The sequence below is a fragment of the Bidens hawaiensis genome, unplaced genomic scaffold (genome assembly GCF_021521415.1).
Source record: "Bidens hawaiensis isolate Kalapana, Puna unplaced genomic scaffold, B.hawaiensis_p1.1 tig00001685_1, whole genome shotgun sequence".
Taxonomy (NCBI): Eukaryota; Viridiplantae; Streptophyta; class Magnoliopsida; order Asterales; family Asteraceae; genus Bidens; species Bidens hawaiensis.
Window position 1 is genome coordinate 3,291,017 of NW_027491095.1, and position 23,780 is coordinate 3,314,796.

Sequence of the window (23,780 nt, forward strand, 5' to 3'; positions counted from 1 at the left end):
AAATTAAAAAAAAAACACAAATGCCATTACCAATTTCAAACAACACTTTATTTGAATAACTTAACATAATTAACAACCCATAACTAACAAAACATTATTTGTTCTTGTGTTTTATATTCAAGAACAACTGGAAGTCTATTATGGTGAAGGACGAGTTTAATGACTTCATGAATCGACACCCGGTTTCGGTTTCGGTAAGCGTGGTGGTTTAAGGGGAGGGGGAGCGATATGTGCACAACCTCAGTCTTGAGCAGCTCGGATACCGCACAATACCTTTGCTGCTGAACTTAAGCAACCATGTAAAGCATTTGTTCCGCAATATCAGTTGTGGATGACTATTGTGGCGACGACTTGTGGAGCTAGAAAACACCGACGGAGGTGTAGGTGAATCTGGTTCCTTAGGTGAACTACATGTAGCCATGGCTTTAGGATGAATAGGTTTTTGGGTAAGCTTTGGTGGTTGGGTCTTATAATTGTTGGCTTGATAGGGCAGTTTGAAATAATGAGGTTCATTATATAGAAAGAAGATGAAGGAGTATACTCAAGGAAACAAAGTTCCAAAAAGAGTATTAGTTAAGAGGATAGAATACTTCATTTGGCTTGGATTTGAAACAAATGAAATTGAGAACTCAGTGGCATTTAGAGTCCAATATATAGTCACTAAAATATCACTTGGCGCGTCAATTTAATGTTAAAGATATCACTAAACGCGTTAATTTAATGTTAAAGATATCACATGTTAAAGATATCACTAAACGCGTCAATTTAATGTTAAAGATATCACATGTTAAAGATATCACTAAACGCGTCAATTTAATGTTAAAGATATCACTTAAGCGCACCGATTTAATGTTAAAGATATCACTAACGCTCTGATCCCGAGTTCAATAAATAAGAGAAAAAAAAAGATAGGAAAAAAATTCTTTTATTTTCTTTTCTCTTTTACCTTTCCTTTCTTTCTTTCCATTTCTTTTCAAATTGAAAAGAAAACAATTCATAACAATTTACTCTTTATTTCTCCTTATTTTCCTTCCATATGTTTTCTTTTCTTTCACTTACTGAAACTCGGGAACATAATTTTCTCTCATCTCCTTTCTTTTCCTTTTTTTACAAAAACCTTTGGAACACAATAATTTTTTCCTTTCCCCTCATTTCATTTCTTTTCCATCAATAAATTAACTCGGGAATAAGTGCGCCGATTTAATGTTAAAGATATCACTAAGTGCACCGATTTAATGTTAAAGATATCACATACGCTAAAGCATTTAAGTATGCGCGAAAAATATATATAAATAAGCATAATGTAATAACTAATTTAAAATAAAAAAAACACAGTGAAAAATCATGGGTCGATTATAGTCCAAAATATAGTCAATGATATGTTAATAATACTTATAATAAGTGTGTTAATTTAAGGCAAAAGATATCACAAATGCAAACACGTTTTAATAAGTACGAAAAATCACAAATATAAGTATTAATAATGTAATATAGGGTCAAGTTATTCTACAACGGGATGAGAAGGATTTATAGTCATACGATAAAATCCCTAAAAAAATAAATAAATCATAACTCAAAATATAATAAGAAAACGAAAAAAGTAAAAACACAAAAATGTTTCCACCGTCTTTCACGTTCTCATAAAAAAACACACAATGGTATGTGAAAAAAGTCATTGTGTTTTGTGTTTATTTTCGTCATTGATTGTGTCTTTTTTCCTTGGCATTGTGTCTTTTATGTTTATATTGTATTATATTACTCAACATTATGTTATATTTGTTCGTCATTGTGTTATATTTTACGATCTATTGGGTCCTTTATTAGTTATAGTTGTATCTTTTGTTCATTTTCGTCATTGTGTCTTTGATCTCACCATTGTGTATTTTCGTCAAATTTTTTGTATTTTATTTATTTATTTTTTTTAACGAGAATGATGACGGAAACATTTTATTTTTTTTTTTCGTTTTTTATTTATATATTGAGTTATGATTTTTTATTATTTTTTTTAATTTATTTTCAAAAGGTTTTTTTGTGTGGTCAAAAATCTTTCTCACACTTCTCATTTTTGTCTCCCTTTGTATTTTAACTTTACCCATGTAATATAAACACATTTTTTAGGTTAGATAATATTTAAACACTCAAGCAAATAAACAGAAGTAGTGAAACACCCAACCCGGGGTGTCTCTGCGATTGGATATATTTATGAAACGTGGTTCTCAAACTAGAGAATTTCATTCATTAAGCAGCGAAAACATTCCAAGTTCGGAAATATACATAACAAACATTTGTCATTAAGATAAACATAAACAACATAAACTTTGGATGCCAGACTCTATTTCGGATAGCCTGGCAATGCCCTCCATCCTAGTATGAAGATTACCAACAAATAGTTTAATGTGCATACTAAAAATCAGCTAGGCTGAATGGGTTCAAAATTAACATGCAGCCTTAATTCATCATATCACATTTTATAACGTAACACATATCATAACATCAAATATTCATAATGTAACACTGATGACACAACATTCTTAACATTCCTATCAGTACGTGCATGGCTCGCTGCCCATCCCTATACTCATTATTATGAGCACGTACAAAGCTCGCCGGCCTTCCTATGCTCTTTACAATGAACACGAACAAGGCTAGTCGGACTTCCCCTTGCTCATCCTTACCATTACATACAAGGCTTGCCAGCCTTCCCTGTGCTCACACGTACAAGGTTCATCGGCCTTCACTATGTGTACACGTGCAAGGCTCGTCGGCCTTCCTTATTTTGGCGATCTAAATTATTTCTTATGTTTGGAAGTTACACGCAACCAACATGGCTTACTTTTTAGTCAAACTAAATACGCCACTGACATTCTTCAAAGGGATGACCTTTTGGACTCCAAACCAGTTCACCCTCCTCTAGCCACCAATGAGTCCTTTACCACTCTTGGTGAACCATGCAAGGATACCACGTATTATCGGTCACTTGTCCGGGGCGCTTCAATATGACAAGGCCAGAAATTTCTTATGTTGTAAATCAAGTTAGTCAATATATTCAAGCTCCTACTATTCTTCACTTACAACTAGTGAAACGTATTCTTCAGCATATTAAAGGCACATTAACCCTACAAGTGGTGGATATCTTCACCAAAAGTCTTCCTTGCTCCCAGTTCGAGTTCTCTCATCACAAGTTACGACTTGGACTGCCATCGTTTCGCTTAAGGGGGATGTTAATTTATACTAGTTCATATGTTTAGTACTTATATTATATTTGTTTATTCTTGTTGTATCTAAGTGTATTTTCTCTATCTCTATATATGTTCTTCTAATCCCTTAATCAAGGGATATAGAAAGTTACATTAGTTACTTGTTTTCGATACCCACTTCCAAAGCATGGTGTGCCTGTTGTGAATGCTCTAACCCGGCTAAACGTATACTTACACAATTCATCCATAGGTTTAACATGAAACCAATTTTCCTATCAAGAACAAACATAGCATGATAACACCCCCAATGGTTGATGACTTGGCATTAATGACCCCTATGCTTTCATTACTAGAGATAATAACACCCCAAATTATAATGTAAATTTTCATCAGCCTTATAATCATACTAAGGGTCCTAATTAGCCCCATACGAACAAAGGCAACATACTTTTCATGAAAAGAAATAACCAAAAATGTCATAGACAATTATTCAATTCTTAGGCGGAACATAATTTTCTAAAACAAAGGAGCAAGGTCTGGGCTCGGTAGCTGTTTAAGTACAGATTCAATATGCATTTTGAATATTCAAATTTTGATAAATAAAGAGAAGTCGATGAACTGTGTGATGAATACAAATAGAGGTAGGTAACAACAATGTCGAAAACGCAGCTAGAGCTAGAGTTTTAGCAAAGAAACGAAAAGGAAGAAAATTTGGACCATTTCTCGATTTGTGCGTGTCATCCTTGCGCAGAGGCCATGCTAATCTTCTCTGTGTCGTTCCAATTTTTTCAGATGTCCCTGTCAGGCACTCTCTCCTCAGTATTTCAAGTGTCTTATTTAATCTCTTGGCTGATGTGGGACAAACTGATTGACTAGAATCTTTCTATAGAACTTAACTCACTTGATTAATCAAAGAAACAGATTGGTTTCGTATGAAGTAATTCACTGTTTTACCTTCTTTTCTTCTTATTTTCCTTTTAAAATTGATTGATATAAAACTTATTGCCTTTAGCAGCCACTCTTATCCTTTTTATGTATACTTATATTGTAAATAATTGGTTTTATTCTTCAATTCTTATTTATGTTTTAATTCAAATGTACGTATACAACGAGAGAATAAACATAATCGAGTTCAACTGTACTTCTACTGTATGCTATCGAGCTCGAGCCTCAGCTAATGAACAGCTATGGCTCAAGGCAAACCAGCCTCTTACCTATTAAGTTAAAAGTATTAATCATTCACAACCACAAAAAGGCACCATCCACAATAGCAAAACCATCACATATCAAGCACATGACAACTGTAAATATATATAGATTCATTATATAAATGGTAAAAGCCACTGCCAGACTCCACCAACACCACGCAATCCAGTCATACACTTGCAATCTTACACATACTATAGCGCAAAATAAAAAGGCCGATATATCCTAATTCCATTTAATCTCTAGAATTATAGGGGTTGAAACGGGAAGTAAACAAATATATATAAAGCGGAGGAACACTGATTTGCGATCATTGCCAATATAAACTACTTTCAACGACCTTGTTTTGTCTGCACGGGTTCGTCTTTAGCATTACTTGTACCATCGGGTACAAGTCATGTAAGCACATTACGCCATTCTGGCGTGATGCTAGAAGAAGTAACAGCTTCAGGTAGCATCATCTGTTGTTCTTCAGCTGGGTCACAATTCAGATCCAACCCTGGTCCGAGTACAGGTCCGGGCCCAGTTCCAGGCTGGTTGACAACCGGGACCTGTGTGTTCTGGTTCATTTGTCTCCCTTGATCAGCCAACCGCTTTTTCTTGCGCATCATCATCGTTTTGAAACGACGCTTGACTGTCGCGCACACGTTGCAAATGCAGCTTGGTTTGTGTTTTCCTTTTCCACTTGGCGGTTGGATGCACACAATGCAACTGCAGCCAGGACGGTGGCGAGGGTGTTTTGTTGTGGGGCCCGCTAAGGGTTCGTTACGTTCTCCTAATACTGCCATTGTTGCTAGTGCGTCCAAGCCCGTGGGCTCTTCTTGTTTGGTCTCAGAATCTTTTGTAACCTTTTGTTTCTTATATTCTGCAAACAAAAAAAATACAGTTAAATCAGAAAGGTTTTAGAACGACGGAATTATACTCGAATTCAAAATTTAGGATCCGTACCTTTGCTAGATCTCAAGACTTTGTACAAATGTTTGACGCCTTTCTCCTCGGGAAACGCACCCAAACACCTGGCACATTATCATGCATGAAATAAAAAATAATCTATTTGACCTGTTTAATGGGACCCACTTCTACTGATCCTAGTAACATAGAAAAGGATCCAATATAAACAAGAAACAATATACCTGTCCGGATCGGAAATATTATCAGAGCATGTCCATTTGGAAGAAACAATAACATCTGAGGGTATCTTCCGCCATTTGGAGCAACTGTCACATTGAACCCATTGCTCTTGTAACCTAAACAATGTTGAGTTATAAAAATTATAAAGCTGAAGTTATGACTTATGATATGATTAAACAATCTCACAAGATAAAGATTGAAATAAAAAGTATGCACATTTGACTTTTGGAGTCAACTGTAAGACCTTCAACTTGGGTTAATACCAACTAAATTTTAGAATACCTTTTAATATTTTCCAGCATTGCATAAATAATAAAAAGAAAAGGAAAGATATTTAAGAGAATCCTTACTCGGCTGCATTAGTTGTGAATATGGTCTTCTTGCCAAAAACCGGCGGTTCCTGAATGATACCACACACAATTAACCCAAAGCAGATGTCACACGTGTGCTTATGATAAGTCAGTTCAGATTATGTTATCTTTTCCTTTTAACTCTAAAGAACCAAACTAGTAAATATAAAGTTAAAAAAAAATGAGTCAAATGAATTGAAAGTCTCCCGCATTGTACTTTTAAATCATTAACCTGCTAAAACATTCTATTCAAAAAAGATTTATTTATTGTAATGATATTTAGAATACAAATTGTTTATAAAACAAAAATGGTAACTTTTTAGACAAGAAATGTTTTGGGGTTTACTCAACTCCCCTAACGAGTCGATCTTCCCACAATTATGTCAAACACTTACATCATATTCTTCCAATTCACAGTTCTCTATAATGACAACAGTCGGTTTAGAAACAGGTGGACGGAGATATTCTTGTGCATCTTCCCAAGTTAACTTGAGCTCCAAGGCATCTTCACTGTTCATGTGCAACCTCTTGCTTTTTGACCCGATGTTTCGTGTCCTTTTTTTCTCTGTTGGCACCACTGAATCCAAGTTACTGGGGCCTTCATTCTCAACAATCTTTTCCAAAAAAAACAAAAGTGAATTATAAAGACCAAAAATATAAATATAAATAAAAAGAAACAAGAAAACCTACTGTTGGCAACTTTTCAATGTCACCATTAACAGGATTAGGAAGAGCCGGTGTGCCTGCAGAAACTGTTGCCTTCCGACACCCTATTACAAGTTTATCTCCTGGATCTAACCGACTAAATATCACTGCAAAAAATTATATATAATAACTTGAAGACAAAATATTATCCTAAAATGTGTAGTAAGACCTCATAACGCTAATAAATGGTGAAGATTTTGACCAATTCACTAAGAAACAATTTGATGATTCAGGTTCAATTTTACCTCTAACGGGTCAAACGTGAAAATTAAAAAAAAATGGGACCATTCATGCAAAATGGGTCAAAAATCACAAGTACTATTTTAATTCATAAATCTTCTACATCATGTTACACACATTAATATAGTGGAGGGTTATAAAAAATTCACACCTTTTTGCAGGAACATGAAGAACAACATAATACATTCATTTTTTTCAATCGGAAAAGTTTTTAAAATATAAGAAAATGGTTGGAATGCAATGTTTATATATATGAAACAAATTTTGCTTATTTATAGAACCTACACATGTGCAAGTAAAGTGTAGATAAACGTTTAAAAGTTAAAAAAATGTGAACAAATTAATCTAATAGTTTCTATGTACATAACATACACATTTGTATGTAAAAAGTAAACATTTGTAAAAAATATGAGCTATTAATAAAATATTTTAACGATTTAGGGGTGTGCCTATTGTTCTTGCAACTATATAACCTCACCTATATGTGTGTCACGGTGTGTGTGTGTACATATTATATATGGATATATATGAACACATATAAACGGATAAATAGTGTTGTGGTCAAACCAAACCAACATGGATTAAGAAGGGATACCTGTGTCCCCAGCTTGCAACTGCATATCTTGTATGCACGAGGTGACACCTTCTAGAACATACATTCGGCTATTATTGTTGGGCCAAAATCTAAACTGACATATCCATTCTTTCCCTTTTATATCCTGGATCTTTAACGGGACACCTTCTGAATTACTAATAGGCGGGAAAAACGTCTGCACCAATATTTAATTGTCAAAAACTGAAAGCACGTGATTAGAGAAAAAAGCATCAAACAAAACAAAAAGTCAACCCACTTCAGCACACGCCTTTGGCAAGACTAAACGACCAATTCGACCTGCATCACTTGCACTCAAAATCTTCTCAAATAGTGGAGTAAGTGTGCAGTTGGAGTTGACACTATTAGATCACGTTAAGGACCAAACTTGTAATTTGGGCAAACCACAGGGAGCATCAAGTAATTAACTCAAACTTTTATGTACAAAACGAAAAAATAAAAAAATTAAAATATATATATAAAAAAGGATACTCTCCATGTATTTTAGATAATTCTTGATCAGTCATCTTTGGCTGGTATCTTGGAAGCAATTGAGTGCGGGCCCGGCCTTCACCGGGAGGTCTACCAACTCGATTATCCGAAACCGAAATCAACCCTCTGTTTGACTTTGACTTTATTTTCAACTGACTAATCACCGTCTGGCGTGATTTCGGCTCTGTTTCAAAAGAAGGTGTCTTTTCTTCTGTAACCACATTAGATGTTGGGAGTGCAGATAAGGCCAAGGATTGTTGGGCCCGTTGTTCATAAAGCGAATTTGACCCTAGATTTTGGTTGTTATGATTGGGCTCGGTGGATAACGATAATGGTAATGGACTTTTGAATGTTGGCCCGTTATCATTTCCAGAAGTGCAGCGGGTAATAAATTCTTTAGGAACATTCGAAGATGTGAATTGGTATTTATCTAATCCTTTTATTAACGGTGTGATGTTACTCGTTCGGTTGGTAAATACAGAAGGAAGCCAAGTGCCGGGAAATCGAGAGGTACTGTCTGGAATGTCGTTAATCAACTGAAATAATAGATACAAATTATATAAAGGGCAAATCGTGTTTAATATTGATTTAACGGGAACTTTATATAAATTATACAATACCTGTTTTAAGGGATGGGCTCTTGTGCAATTTATACACGATATTCCTCCCAAATCAAGGCATTCGTAAAGATTTCTTGAAACAACACATCCACAATGAACAGGCTGCAATAATAAAGATTGGCGATTATTATTGAAAAACTATATATATATATATTGGTGAATAATAAGGAAGTTGGTATTTAATGTTTAGAGACTTAAATTACCTTATCACAATATTTGCATTCTCTCCAACCCGGTTCGTTAAGGTGGAATCGTTCACAGTAGCGTACATGATCATATTCAGTTCTGCATTCAACACAAAATATATAGAACAAATTAAAATCCACAAAAAATATCATACATGAAAATACAAGAAGTCACAGGTTTTGCAATGATATATATTCTGACACAAATGTGACGATTATTATGAAGTTTCATAATATGTATGTAATTCATAAATGTAGCTTCTGCACATTCACTTGTGGGTTGCTTTGGTTATGTTCTACCTCAAACAGGTCAAATGGGTCAAGTAATAACATCTGGTTAAAAGGGAACTGGTCAAATGGGTCAAACAGGCCCTAAAGGTGATTATAGATTTTAATACATACAGCAATCAATTTAATCAATCAATCATACCCAGTGGAGTCCCACCAATAGTAAAACTATAAGTAGGGTCTGGGAAGGGTGGGATGTAGGCACACCGTACCTCTATCCAATGGGATAGAGAGGTGGCTTTCAGAGAGACCCTCAGCTCTTAATACATACAGCCTCCAAGATAAAATTATTCAGAATATTAATATCTTAGTCGTTAAAATATGGTTTTTGTAAACATCCGCCATCTACTATCCTACACATTTTAATATGTGTGAAAAAAATAATTAAACATGTTCGAGGGTATCTCATGCACTAGAGCTGTGTATTTTGCTAAAAATGGTGTCTTTATAGCGAAAGATAGGGGAAAGAGTCAACCTTCAGTTAGAACGTTAGAAATTATGAATGTGTAATTGTAAATATCAAGAAAATCATAGTCTAGGTCAAAAGTATTTGTAATAGTTAACTCATTTAGTTTTTAGCCACAAAACCAACCTTTGTTCCTGCAGATAAGCCTAAAAAATATCATTACTGTTGAAATATATATGATTTTAATTTTAAAACAAAACATGAAAATGTGGATACAAAGTAACCATCTCATCCTTCAAGTTTTCTCCAATATGCTCATCTTTGCGAGAATTTATTTTACTCTTGCTTTCAAAAATGAACAATCATGGACAAAATGTATATGTTTTGCATAAAAAAAAAAAAAAACTTGTTACTTCGACATCTTTTGTCATATAAAGCCTGTTTTCTCATTATTGCAGTATCAGTGGTTTATTTACAAAGCAAAACCATGAAAATATCACCTTTACATAGATAATTAGATATTATAAAGCTATGAAAAAAAACATCAACAAGACTTGTTTAATGGCATCAATATAGGTAATTAAATATATTAAGTGATTTTTAGCTTTCTGCCACAAATATCAAAAACAATACATGTTGCAAATACAATGTAGATGCAGAAGCAATCAATAGCACTCCTTCAATACCTAAATTTTTATAATCATATAGTATCTTGCAAATATTGAATATCTTTTGACAATTTATGAAAAACTTAGATGCCAATAATATATATGTATTCGTGACAAATTGTGAAAATATATTTACAGTTATCTCATGGTTGCAGTGTTTTCATTTTCTTGAAACACAGGAAATCATAAACTTTGCATAAATTTAACAATTTTTGAACAAATTCGGTAAATATAGATATGTCTGTAAATATAAATTGGGAATTCTAATATCTGAATTTGTCAATTTGTAAATTTGTAAAAAGTGAAGGGTAAAATCGGAACAAAAAAAGTCCAATTTTCTCATTTTTGAAGAAATTTATATTATTCTTGCTTGTAAAAAAGAACAATCATGGACAAACTGTATATGTTTTGAAAAAACAACCTTCTTGTTACTTCAACATCTTTTGTCATATAAAGCCTTTTTCTCATTATTGCAGTATGTATCGATGGTTCATTTACAAAGCAAAACCATAAAAACATCATACCAAGTTACCAACCAAGAAAATGTCACCTTCACATAGATATTATAAAGCTATGAAAAGATAGCATCAACAAGACTTGTTTAATGGCATCAATATAGGTAACTTAATATATCGAGTCATTTTAAGCTTTCTGCCACAAATGACAAACCAACCGTCACAAGACCGAGTGTTGTTGGGTGGCGCCTTTCCACCTCACCAACATGATTACAGCCAAAGTTAAATACGGCGTTAAGGAGGCTTGAGCGCCACTGCATTGGCGGTGGGGCCACAATCAAATCCAACCCATTCACCTTTTAAAAAAAATAATTAAGATTAAATAATTGTGTTGTTAGCTAAACCATTACGCGTTTTTGTCTTCTTGATGAAAAAGTTGGTGAGAGCCCACATGCCTACGTTACGTAGCAGTGACGTGGCGGGATGTTTTCACTTTAGTTACACCACCACACATAATCTAAACAAAAACTATACATTGTGCAAATACAATGTAGATGCAAAAACAATCAATCGCGCCTTGTCTATACCTTACCTTTTCCAAAATAATCATATAACTTGCAAAAATAGAGTATTTTTTTTACAAATTATAAAACTTAGATACCAAATTGTGAAAAAAAATCTATTCAATTAGCTCATTCTTGCCGCGTTTTCATAAAATAATCATATATCTTGCATATATTGAGTATTTCTTAAATTTTGTAAAATAATCAAATACCAATATTATATAACTGTTGTCAACAAATACATTCGATTCGACACAAATTATGAAAAACATATATACAATTATCTCATTCTGGCAGTCTTTGCATTTTCTTAAACCAAAAAAATCATAAATTTTACATAAAATAGCATTTCTTAAACCAATTTTGTCCATATACAATCGATTTGACACGATTTATGAAAACATATATACAATTATCTCATTCTTGCAGTCTTTTCATTTTCTTAAACCAAAAAAATCATAAATTTTACATAAAAATAACATTTTTAGACCAACTTCTGTACATAAACAACAGTTTCGACACAAATTATGAAAACACATATACACTTTATCTCATTCTTGCAGTCTATTTATTTTCTTGAAACCAAAAAAATCATAAATTTTACATAAAAAATAGATTACTGAACATATTCTGTAAAAATATAAACAGGGCATTTGCAAATGACTAAATTCATAAAACAGTAAAGGGTAAAATCGGAATAAAAAATATATCATACCCACAGGTGTAGCAGAGTGCAGCCGCGCCACCGACTTTCATGGGCCACCCTCTTTTCCACTGCGCCGTGGTGATCGTACCACACAACCCATTCATACAAACATTCACCGGCAACAACGACATTTGACCCACCTGCAAAAAACCCCAAATCAAACCCTAAAATGGTAAAAATCGGACCTTTAAACACCCGATTTGGGAAACGGGTCAAAACGCAGATCAAAGATTGAATACCCAGATGGATCGAAGTTCGAATCGTGAAGAAAACGTTTAATTGGATCGAATTGAAATGGTGGAGTTGAATGTTATTGATTGGAAGAAGTGTACGGAGTTGTTAATGTTAATCATGCGTGTGTAATGGTGACGGAGTTGAGTTAACGGCGGTGACGGCGGAGGTGACGGTGCGGTGACGGCGGTGAAGTTGAAGAATTGACGAAGCGTTGAAAGAGAGAGAAAGAAAGAGGAAGAAGGTCTAACGCATGCATGCACGACAGACAGAAACTATAATAAGGGTTTGTTTGAGATATTATAGATCATCAACACTTGTTTATAATTGGGGATTTATTATTATTATTATTATTATTATTATTATTATTATTTTTGTTGTTTGTTTTATTTAAGAATCTTAAATAAGTATTATTATATTTGAAGTTTGGACAGGTGACGAGGAATTCGGGGATTGTAATATTTTGAAATGTTTCTTTTTAGTTTTAGGAATTATTAATTTGACACTAACTATTAACATGACACAAAGAGAGAGGGAGTTGAACAAATTTGGATTTGGGACTAAATATAATTTTGTTTTTTAAATAGGTTGACACGTTTAAATTCATATAAACAGGTTAAACACTTGATAATGACTTGTTTATATTTTTATCATTTTAATAAAATAAATATTTTACTTAATTGTATGCGCAGCCTTCAAGTCGATACTTGATAAACCATATATGAAACCTAGTCGTAAACATATTGCCAATTTTCAACTTTATCGTGTTATCGAATAGTTTGTGTCGTGTAACCTATTTCAAAGCAAGTTTGTGTTCGTATTTGGAAAAATGGCACGGTTATTTATCGTGTCATGTTCGTGTCTTGCACCACAGTTCATCATGTCTTATCATGTCTGATCTGTTATACTGACCCTGCTTATGAGCGATTGAACGAGTGTATGTCGCATTTCAGCCTTTATTTCTGAAGTTTGGACTTGATTCGAAATTATCTCGTTTATATTTATGAATTTATATGTTCACGCGTGTACTTATTTATAACTATTCGTATGTTTATAACTCTTATGTAACATAATATATCACTATTAATTACTTTTACCTTTATTTCTATGTATTTTTTATATAAATACATACTTAATACATTAACTAATGGTTATATAACTCATTGGTGTGCGAGAGCCTACCCAAGCTCCTAAAGCACGGTCTAGAGCCCGTTTATTCTCGGCTAATTCAAGGTTTTAATGAGTTGTGTCAAGTAGTCCACATGCAGCTAGACTCGTTTAAATTCTTACTCCATTATCGCATAGGTCATCACAAACGATATACGAGCATTCATATTTGGTATAACGACGTATAGCTATGGTATATGGGCATATATTATGCTAAAATAAGTTTTGCGTTTGCAAAATAATTTTAACAATGATGTGTCAAATATATTATTAATTTTATTATCATGTTACTACTGGCCGATTTTTAATCGTTAAAAATGAAAATACGTTTTTTTTTTGGGTATAGTTCCCCCAAATGAATAATTAATACAAGTCGTTGATCGATTTCAACCATGCCATGAATACCTTTACGGCTTTACAATGTGATCATCCAAAACTTGTAATTTTACTAGATTGCCCCTATAAATTCTTTAAGCTGATGTATGCATGTGGTTGTTTCTAGAACATCACATAAAATGTTAAAATACTGGCAAAAATATAAACTTCATGATTGCAACACATTTAGATTTTACAATATCACATGTCACGTGATAAAATATATAAATGTATGATAGATATTTACATAAAGAGTAATGATTCTGAAGAGGTATGCACCCACCTTAACATCGAGTGGGGCGGGTCAACCCACAAGATATAGACAAGAGGCTTGAAATCAGGATGTCATGAAGACACAAAGCCAAAACCTATGCACGTGGCGCATATCACATATGCCCACGCGTATCACATATGCTCACGCATCATATATGCTCACGCATATCACATCTGCGCGTGGCGCATCTGCGCGTGGCGCGTATCACATATGCTCACGCATATCACATCTGCGCGTGGCGCATATCACATATGCTCACGCATATTACATATGCTTGCGCATATCACATCTGCGCATGAAACATCTGCGCGTGAGAATAAAGAGAAGACCTCGCGCATCCCCAGGATAGGCGCATATCACACGTGCACATAATCAACCACGTCCTTATCCAAATCAGGATAAGGGCAACCATGATTGTGCTCATCAGACAACCTTCCAGAAGGTATCCTTTAAGGAATAAAGAATATGCTGATGTTGACAGCTGCCAATGAAGGGTGGACAACTCAGCAAAACCCATGTGCTACCACGTGATTGCACATGGGTCAGGTGAAATACCTTGGTCAGAGAATAATCAATGAAAAAGCACCAGGTGTCCTAAGGACACGTGGCGCGAAGCAATAGGAGGAGGCCAAAAAGGCCCTAATTGGGTCTGAGCCCAATCATTGGAAACCCTAACACTATAAATACCACACCACCTCCACAAGGGGAGGTAAGCAAAAAAAATACATTCTAAGTCCTTACTCACTTTCAGATTATTATTATCTTCTCCTACAATATCTTATTCTCACACCGGAGGCTTACCCCAAAGAGGACCCCTCTGTCCCTTTCTGAGGGGTAAGTTCACGGTGCTGCTCGTTTTGTAGGTGGAAGAACTCATATTCCGGGAAACCATCGGTGATATAGCATACTCATACCCGAGGAAAGTTGGTCGTCTACTAGCAAGTCGATCCACGTTTCTTCATTGGCGCCATCACCTGTTACAACGGCAACAAAACCACTATCTCATCAGTTCTCTCTGAAAATCTTCACCATGGTTTCCGGTGTTCGAAACAGCGATCAAGTTCTGGAGGATAACGAGCTTGAGGATGTTAATGAGGGACATCAGTTTCTGAGGGCGCCGCGTGATACTACGCGCACCACCAGTAACCATCCCTTCATCACAACACCTCATAGCCAGACTGAAACTCCTCCAGACGATCTCACGTCCAAAATCTGACTGGTGCAAAACAAAAAGGACCAATGGGTCCGGAAGTTGAAACCAATGACCCTAAAGAATGGCTCATAAACGAACAACGGCGTTTAATGGACAAATACAATGAGCTGGTCAAACACAAAAAGTTAGCCGACTTAACACAAAGGCTCGCATTTGATAAACAAACTATTCAGGGAACAACAAAAAGGGCGCGCGCGCCGGAAGATGGTCACTCTGTTCACACTGAACACGCTGATGTTAGTGATGAGGAAGAGGTGCACAGCATGAGGAAGACGCGAGATACTCATGCAGGAGGTTCACAGCTTCGCGCGCACATGAACATAGCGCCTGGAGCCAAAGTTGATATGGATCTATACACACCGTACAACCCACAAGCGAAAGGGCAAGTGGACGTAACCACACCATATAGGCTAGCCATCTTGGTGAAGCATTCAAAATTCACTGAGCGCATTGCGAAGGCTCCCATTCAACACAAAACCAAGATGCCAAGTGGTATAGGCAAGTACGATGGTACAACAGATCCAGATGATTTCTTACAAGGTTTTTACAACACTGGAAACCTAGAAAGCTGGACGATGCCAACATGGTGTCACATGTTTGCTCGCTGCCTCACGGGCGCAGCGCGTGTCTGGTTCGAAAGCTTGCCGACAGGACAAATCGATGGGTTCGAAGAGCTATTGGAGAAGTTCCAGGCTCACTTTGTACAGCAGCGCATACACACGCGCGACCCCGATGACATCATGCACTGCGTGCGCAGGAATGATGAAACCATTGAAGACTACATAACTCGTTTCAATCAGGAATCTCTTGCAATTGGAGGTATCACTGAACAACTCTTGCGCGTGGCCTTTATACAAGGTGCGCGCAGTGATCAACTCCACAGAGCTCTCGTGAGCAGAGATGGCATGCCAACCACTTGGGCTAAGCTTATGGAAGCATCGTGAGTCTTCGCGCGAAATGAAAAACAAATTGCCCAAGACAGAGCAAGAGATAGAGGGCATCAAACAGAAGCACCACGCAACAATGAAAGGAAGGGCAAACAAAACTCTGTATGGTCCAGGTTGCAACAAACCAGTTATTCTCCCGCAGAAAAGCAAGCGCAACAAAGTTCACCCCAGCCCCAAAAAGACATTCGTAATCGCGGAGAAGGTGACAAGAGGGAAGGCGGCAGAGAGCCTAACAGACCTCTACCAAGAATATGGACTCCCCTCACCAAAACGCCTTCGCAAGTGTTAAGCACAGAGAATGTCCAGTTTAAAAGCCCCAAGCCATTACTCCATAAGGGACCACCAAACAGTGGCAAGTATTGTGAGTTTCACAAGTCCACAGGGCACAACACCGATGCATGCCACCATTTGAAGGATGCGATTGAAAGAGATGTGAAATCAGGCAAGTTGGCTCACCTGGTGAAAAACCCAAGTCCAGAGAATGAACAACCAGACGGAGCCTCAGCCAGTAAAAAATTCAAAAGAATCTGTGTAGCTGAAGGATGAAGGCAAGGGCAAAGATCGAGGAAGAGAAGCGCGCAAGTCCAAGGGGATTGGCGCGAGCAACAAGTAATCTTCCCAAGAATCAGAGGAGGCCCGTCTATCAGCAGTCCTCTAGTCATCACTGCACACATCGCTCATTATGAGATGTCAAAAGTCCTGGTGGACACCGGCAGTGAATCAGACATCATGTATGAGCAATGTTTCAGGAAGTTGGATCCAGCAGACCAAGCAAGGCTCGAAATTGTGAATGCACCAATCTCGGGTGTCTCAAACGAAATTATTCACCCCCTAGGTCAGATACAATTCGAACTAACTATGGGGGATGAGAAACACAAGCGAGCGGAAATTGTCAACTTCTTGGTCTTGCCCACCACTTCATGCCATAATATGATCTTGGGTAGAGGAACGATTGCCCAATTCAACGCCATACCGTCACCAGCGCACGGCGCGTTGGGGTTCCCAACACCAATAGGAGTAACATTTGTATACCGAGATCATTTGTGCGCAGTAACAAGTATACCGCGAGAAGGGAGAATGAAGCTTCCAATGGCAAACAACGCGCCAGAGGAATGGGTTCTCAACCCAAAATTCCCAGAACAAACAATCACAATTGGAGCTACGATATCAGATGACACAAGGGTGAGAATGAAAAGATTGCTCACAACGTATATATCGGTCTTCGCGTGGCAACATTCTGATATGACTAGGGTCCCGCGAGACCTGGCGCAGCATTCTCTCAACACATTCAAGTCTGTAGAGCCAATTGCTCAAAAGAAAAGAGTCATGGGGGATGAGAAGGCAAAGGCCATGAATGAGCAAGTAGAAGATCTACTGCGCGCAAATATCATCCGCCCAATACGATACCAAACATGGGTAGCCAATCCTGTGATGGTAAAGAAGAGCAATGGGTCATGGAGAATGTGCATTGATTTCAAGGACCTCAACAAAGCGTGTCCAAAAGATTGTTACCCCCTAACAAACATTGACGCGAAGGTGGACTCTGTGGCGCCATTTAAGCTCAAATGTTTCCTGGATGCCTATAAGGGCTATCACCAAATTCAAATGGCACCACAAGATGAGGACAAGACTGCCTTCAGAACTGACAAGGGTGTTTTCTGTTACACAAAAATGCCCTTTGGTTTGAAGAATGCAGGAGCCACTTACCAAAGACTCATGGATGCGGTTTTCAACGAGCAAATTGGAAGAAACTTAGAAGTCTACGTGGATGATTTGGTGATTAAAAGCAGGGAGGAAAAACAAATGCTCAAAGACATCGAAGAAACCCTTTGGCGCCTAAAGGAAGTAAACATGAAGCTCAACCCGAGCAAATGCACATTCGGCGTAGAAGAAGGGAAATTTCTCGGTGTAATGGTCACCAAGGATGGTTTCAAGGTGAACCCAGAGAAGGTGGAGGCTATCCTTGACATGCCCTCACCATCCACCATGAAGGAAGTTCAAAAGTTGAATGGCAGATTGGTATCAATTAACAGGTTCCTAGCAAACCATGCAAGCAAATCTACCCCATTCGTTAACACATTGAGAAATTGCTTAAAAAAATGCCAATTCAAGTGGACGCCTGAGGCCGAGCAAGCTTTCAATGAGATAAAAGAATGTCTGATAAATCTGCCTGCGCTCACAGCTCCACTTCCTGGTGAAACTTTAACGTTGTACCTGTCAGCAGGGGAGGGCGCCATTGGCGCAGTATTACTGGTGGATCGCAAAGGAATCCAAACACCAATTTATTATGTAAGTCGGGTGCTGACAGATCCTGAGACGCGCTACACCATCATAGAAAAGTTAGTTTTATCACTAACGCATGCGTCGCGTAAGCTTCACAGATATTTCAATGGTCATCCTATTGAAGTCCTGACTGGTTACAACATCCAGCAAGTCTTGCGGCGTCCCGCGCTCTCAGGAAGGCTGACAAAATGGGCGCTGGAATTAGGAGAGCACACGATCGCCTATAAGCCTTGTCCAGCAATCAAGGGACAAGTCTTAGCTGATTTCATCGCAGAAATCCCTGAAGGAAAAGTTGAAGAGGCTCAGCGCGAATTAGACCCTCCGCAAGCCAATAATGAAGAAAATGTTTGGAGATTATTCACTGACGGAGCTTCAAACAACGAAGGGTTTGGCGCAGGCCTCAAGCTGGTGGATCCAGAAAATCATGAGTATACTTACGCAATCAGGTTGGATTTCAAGAGCACCAACAATGAAGCTGAGTATGAAGCCTTGCTGGCTGGTTTGCGCATCACGCACAAGTTCGGAGTCAAAAAGCTAGAGGCTCATGTAGATTCATACCTGGTAGCAGCGCAAGTCAATGGCCTTTATGATGCCAAGGAGAACACCATGCCTCTGTATCTAGAGCAGGCGAAAAAACTCATCGAACAATTTGAATCTTTCAGAATCATACACATTCCGCGCAGTGAAAATAAGTCTGCCGACTCGCTGAGCAAGATGGCATCAACCAGCTTCGATCACTTTGGCAAAGATGTCAGGGTGGAAGTAATGAGCAACCCGTCGGTGGGAGCGAAGTCTGTCCTTGTAATTCATACAACACCTTCATCATGGATAACTCCAATAATGGAATTCTTGAAGGAGGGAAAGGTACCGGACGATCGCGCACAGGCGAGGAAGATAAGACACAAGTCGCAGAACTACGAACTGCTTGATGGTACGTTATATCGACGCTCTTATCTTGGACCGCTCATGAAATGCCTGGATGCTGAGGAAGCAAGCTATGTGATCAGAGAGATACACGAAGGAATCTGTGGAATACATGCTGGCCCGCGCATGGTGGTTGCCAAGGCAATGAACGCAGGTTACTATTGGCCAGGCATGTACTTGGACGCGTTAAAAGAGATCCAAAAATGCAAAGCGTGTCAGAGCTATGCGCCAAACACCATGCGGCCAAAGAACAACTTGATTCCGGTGACCTCTGCATGGCCTTTCCACAAGTGGGCAATCGACATTGTGGGTCCCTTACCACAAGTGCTGGGGCGAGTAAAGTTTTTGGTAGTGGCAGTAGACTATTTCACAAAATGGGTTGAAGCCAAGCCACTAGCAAAAATCACAGCCGAGAAAATGATGCAATTTATTTGGAGCCACATCATATGCCGTTTTGGCCTGCCAATGGAAATTGTGAGCGACAATGGCAAACAATTCACTGACAGGAAGATATCCAGTTGGCTCAAGGAATTGCGCATCAACCAAGTCTTCACTTCAGTATACCACCCTCAAGGGAATGGCCAAGTGGAGCGCGCGAACCAAAGCTTGCTGAATGGGCTGAAGAAAAGGTTGGAGGGAGAATCCCATGCATGGGTCGAGGAGTTACCTAATGTCCTGTGGGCGCGCAGGACATTAAGCAAAACAAGCAATGGCGAGTCCCCGTTCAGCCTAACCTATGGAACGGAGGCTATGATTCCAGCAGAGATTGGATGCCCATCCTATAGAGTGCTCATGATGAGTAAAAAAGACAACGAACAAGAAATGAGGTTGGATCTCAACTTACTTGAAGGGCGCAGAGAGGCGGCTATCATCAGTGAAGCCAAATACAAGAAAAAACTAGAAAAATATTACAATCAGCGCGTGAAAGAATGCCACTTCAAGAAGAATGATTTTGTCCTTCGGAACAATGAAGCTAGTCGCGCAATACCCCCGGGAAAGTTGTCGCCCAACTGGGAGGGACCTTATCAAGTCTCGGAAGAATTGGGAAAAGGCGCATACGCTTTAAAAGATTTGAATGGAAAGAAGATCCCGCGGACATGGAACGCAGCACAGCTTAGAAAATGTTTCATGTAAAAGTTGTCAAGTTTGTAATCAAGGCCCTTTAAGCCATTTTGAATAATGATGCGCGCTATTTTCTCTTAATGTGTGTTCTATTACCTTTTGCATACATGTTTCACACTTCCCTTTATTAATTTTGAGCAATATGACAACATTGTATTGACATCAAACTAAAAATAAAACGAAGTAAAACATACATGCGCGAGCTTCAAGCTCAAACGCGGTAACGAGTTTTAACTCTAAAACGTCAGGGCCTTAGCCCAATAATATGAGCCTTAGCTCAAATCACTCACAACATCCATCCTACATGCTGCGCAGCTAGACCATAAAAGTACCTAAGCAAAACTAAGGCAAAGCACATGCCAAAACATAGTTGTTAAGGTCTCAGGTTGAGGTCGCGCATGGGATTATAATGGATATCAGAGTAACACATACTGACACGTAAAGGCTAAAAAACTCATTCATAATTCCCTATAATAAATGCGCGATAACGTCGCGCAAAGGAGGAATAATGAAGTGCCAAGGCACGTGTCAGCATATTCAGAATATTGCAAAATAACTTGAAATGTGACAACTGTTAAGGATTAAATAAAATAATTTCCTTACAGCCTTGTCCAAGTTTCAATGTGTAAGCATACCTTATATTCAACAAGCACAAACATGCAATATAAAGAGATGAATTGGGAATGCGCAAGATGCGAATAAGGGAAAAACAAAATTTCATTCCAAAACATAGAAGTTTACAAATTTACAAAATGATGAGATAAAAACTACAAAAAAAAAACATGAAGGGCTTTTCAAGTCTCTATATCAACATCAGCCTCTTCATCGCCCTCATCATTACCTCCTCCCTCAGCATCTGGCGCAGCCTCCTCCTCGTCATCTCCAAACTTACCATAATCAAGCTGTTCGTCTTGAATGGAGTCGTCTTCTATCACGATAGTGTCAGGAGTAGGTCCTTTGGCCACGCCAGAGCCGCTAGCAGAGGCAGCATTGCCCGCGCCATCATCGCTGCCACCAGTCCCTTCACATTCGTCAAGTAATTTCTTAAGCGCGCCAAGATCGGGCTGGTCTGCAAGCGCGGCTATCTGCAAGTCACAAGGAAAAGTATGAGTACAAAAGATTAGGAAAATAAGTCAAGGTAAACTCATTAAGGTTAAAATACCGCTCAAGGATGGGAATTGGAGTATTCAAGTACTTCTCCCCCACCTCGGCCATGTCAGCACAGACAACGTCGAGCTGATAAGGGTAGTCGGATGGATTCTTCTTCAGCATGCCATATTCATAGCCATCCTTAAACCCTTCAGCTCGACCCACCAAGCGCGACGCAGCATTGCAATCCATCACAAGGGTCTGAAACTCGTCTGAATATTTCATCGCATAAGCGCAACGAGTCACACCCTGTGAAACTAGCCATTGACGATCCTGCGCGAGGGAAGAAACAGACGTCTCAAGAGCAGGAATCTGAGAGTTTAACAACTCAACAGTTTCCTTGGTTTGTTTTAGCTCTTCTCTGTCAGACGCTGCTGCCGCCAAGGCTTCATTCTTTTCTGCTCGCGCAGCATCGAGCTCTTCTCTGTCAGACGCCACCGCCGCCAAGGCTTCATTCTTTTCTGCTCGCGCAGCATCGAGCTCTTTCTTCAGGCGCGCAACCTCACTCTCTAATAAAGATTTGTCAGTGTTAGCCTGCGCAAGAGTTTGATCACGCGCCTCTGCCTCCAACTCCGAGTCACGCGCTCGACGCGCGTACCTGGCCGCATCCGCTTCTGCCGCTTGCAGCTTCTCCCGCGCAACCTGCAGCTCATGCCCGCGCTTCACAAAGGCAGCGTTGGCACTTGCTCGGTTCTCGCTAAGTTCTGCTTGGAGTTTCTCAGCTCTCTCTCGAGCGCCAGAAATATTTCAAGCAGAAATCTTAGCCTCTTGCTTGGCCTCCACAAGAGCATCACGCACTTTTATATAATCATTGCGAAGCTCTTGGGAGGCAGCAAAGAACGCAGACCCAGCAAAAAGGTGGTCGTTGAGCAAGTCCACGCGAGCGCGGTCCTCCTGAAACCTCCTTTCAGCCGGAGGAACAGAGTGAGCCCAGAAGTCTTCACACACGCCCATGGATTGAAATGAGCTATCTTCAGTAATATTCCAGCTCGGGCGGTATATGTGATCGGCTTCCTGCAAACACAAAGCAACGCAAAAGAAACGTTTGTCATCTAAACACTAATCTGGAAGTCCGCACAGCGGAGCAAAACAAACTTATACCTGCGGAGAGCCGGCAGAAAAGTCAACGCCAGCCCCACGAGAAGAAGGCTGCGCCACGAAATCTCGTGGTGCTATAGGGCTTGCGCGGCCACCATCGGAATCTTCAAAATTGACCTCCTCATCATCCTCTGTAACAGGTCTTTTCTCCTGCGACTTGGAAAAATCAAAAACAGTCTCACGAGGAGGGCTGCGCGCAGGAGGAGGTGAGGGAGGTCTTGACGCCGTTAGATCAGCACGTAAAATAGTCTCCTGCTCCTTAGTAATCCCAATGAGAGGAGATTCAGTGCTTGTTGGAGCAGGAGCAGAACTAACGGCGCCAGCAGTGCCGCCAGCAGCTTGTGTGCCAGCTATAATTCCTATGAAAAAACCAACAAGGAGAAATGATTCATGACTTGATCTAAAGGAAAAAATCAGAAAATCAAAGCGCAATAAATACCTTGGCGCACCGCCGTCCGCGAATTGAGCATCGCCATGAAGTCCATTTTCCCCATTTTCGAGGGTAAAACAGGGGACTTCAAAGCAACCTTCGGCGCAGCCTCGGTACCTTGCTGCGCCTGAGGTTGAGCCACCAAAGTCGCCGGCTCTACAAACATTTGAGTGAACAAAGCTTCATTAATAACTCTATCGGAATCACGCTCATAAAACCATAAAATATAAACAAAGTATACCTGTTGGAGAAGATGAAACAGCAGGCGCAGCGGCGCTTCCCTTGTCCGCCGCGCGAAGATATGAGGTGGCAGCACCATACCTCGTGTGGACAGGAGGATTGCCCACACCTCGAGGCAAAGAAGACGAGGAAAACTTGGAGGTAACTCCCTTGGTTTTCTCAAGTCCCTTCGCTTGGGTAGGAGGAGGATTCTGGGCAACAGGGGCATCATTTTTCTTCTGTTTTTTACTGGCCCCTGCGCCAGTTTTGCCTTTAGCTTTGCGCTTGAGTTGTGGCGCCTCAGCTTCTTCCTCCTCCACCTCCTCTTCCGCAAGCTCCAACTCATAATTCTCGAGCGCATCTACAATACGTGCAACAGAAATGTTAACCAAATTTGGTATTCAAAAGGCCTAAGCATAAGTACAAAGGCTTACCAGGCGCATCGCTATCAAAGCAAAATTCTAAATCAACAGGGATGAACATATCATCGAAGCGATCGGGGAAAGCAACTTCCCCAGCGCTAAGCGCGACAGAGCCACCCTCC

General features: G+C 39.2%; 1 protein-coding gene and 1 non-coding gene across 3 annotated transcripts; both read right to left on the reverse strand.

Moving 5' to 3' along the window:
- Nucleotides 1-3,902: 3,902 nt before the first annotated feature.
- LOC143593643 (U6 spliceosomal RNA) lies at nt 3,903-4,006 on the reverse strand. The gene has a single exon (XR_013146148.1). It is a non-coding gene; the product is annotated as a U6 spliceosomal RNA (small nuclear RNA).
- A 447-nt stretch (nt 4,007-4,453) lies between these two features.
- On the reverse strand, nt 4,454-12,313 carry LOC143593471 (B3 domain-containing transcription repressor VAL1-like). Of its 2 annotated transcripts, XM_077073094.1 has the most exons (13): nt 12,044-12,313; nt 11,814-11,944; nt 8,737-8,818; nt 8,534-8,635; nt 7,914-8,449; nt 7,681-7,783; nt 7,425-7,599; nt 6,575-6,696; nt 6,280-6,498; nt 5,885-5,934; nt 5,537-5,650; nt 5,352-5,419; nt 4,454-5,268 (listed from the first exon to the last, which is right to left on the reverse strand). In XM_077073094.1, the coding sequence occupies exons 2-13, from the start codon at nt 11,933-11,935 to the stop codon at nt 4,799-4,801; spliced, it is 2,163 nt and encodes a 720-aa protein (XP_076929209.1). In that variant the 5' UTR covers nt 11,936-11,944; nt 12,044-12,313; the 3' UTR covers nt 4,454-4,798. The 2 variants fall into 2 exon arrangements, with proteins under 2 accessions (XP_076929209.1, XP_076929215.1); XM_077073100.1 differs by having other exon boundaries at nt 11,814-12,313.
- Nucleotides 12,314-23,780: the final 11,467 nt, after the last annotated feature.

Coding starts and splice junctions, on each gene's coding strand:
- LOC143593471 (XM_077073094.1), bottom strand. CDS start 11,935: ATGTCGTTGTTGCCGGTGAATGTTTGTATGAATGGGTTGTGTGGTACG. Junction 8,450..8,533: donor GAGCCCATCCCTTAAAACAG/GTATTGTATAAT, acceptor CTATTATTTCAG/TTGATTAACGACATTCCAGA. Junction 6,499..6,574: donor ACATTGAAAAGTTGCCAACA/GTAGGTTTTCTT, acceptor TTTTTGGAAAAG/ATTGTTGAGAATGAAGGCCC.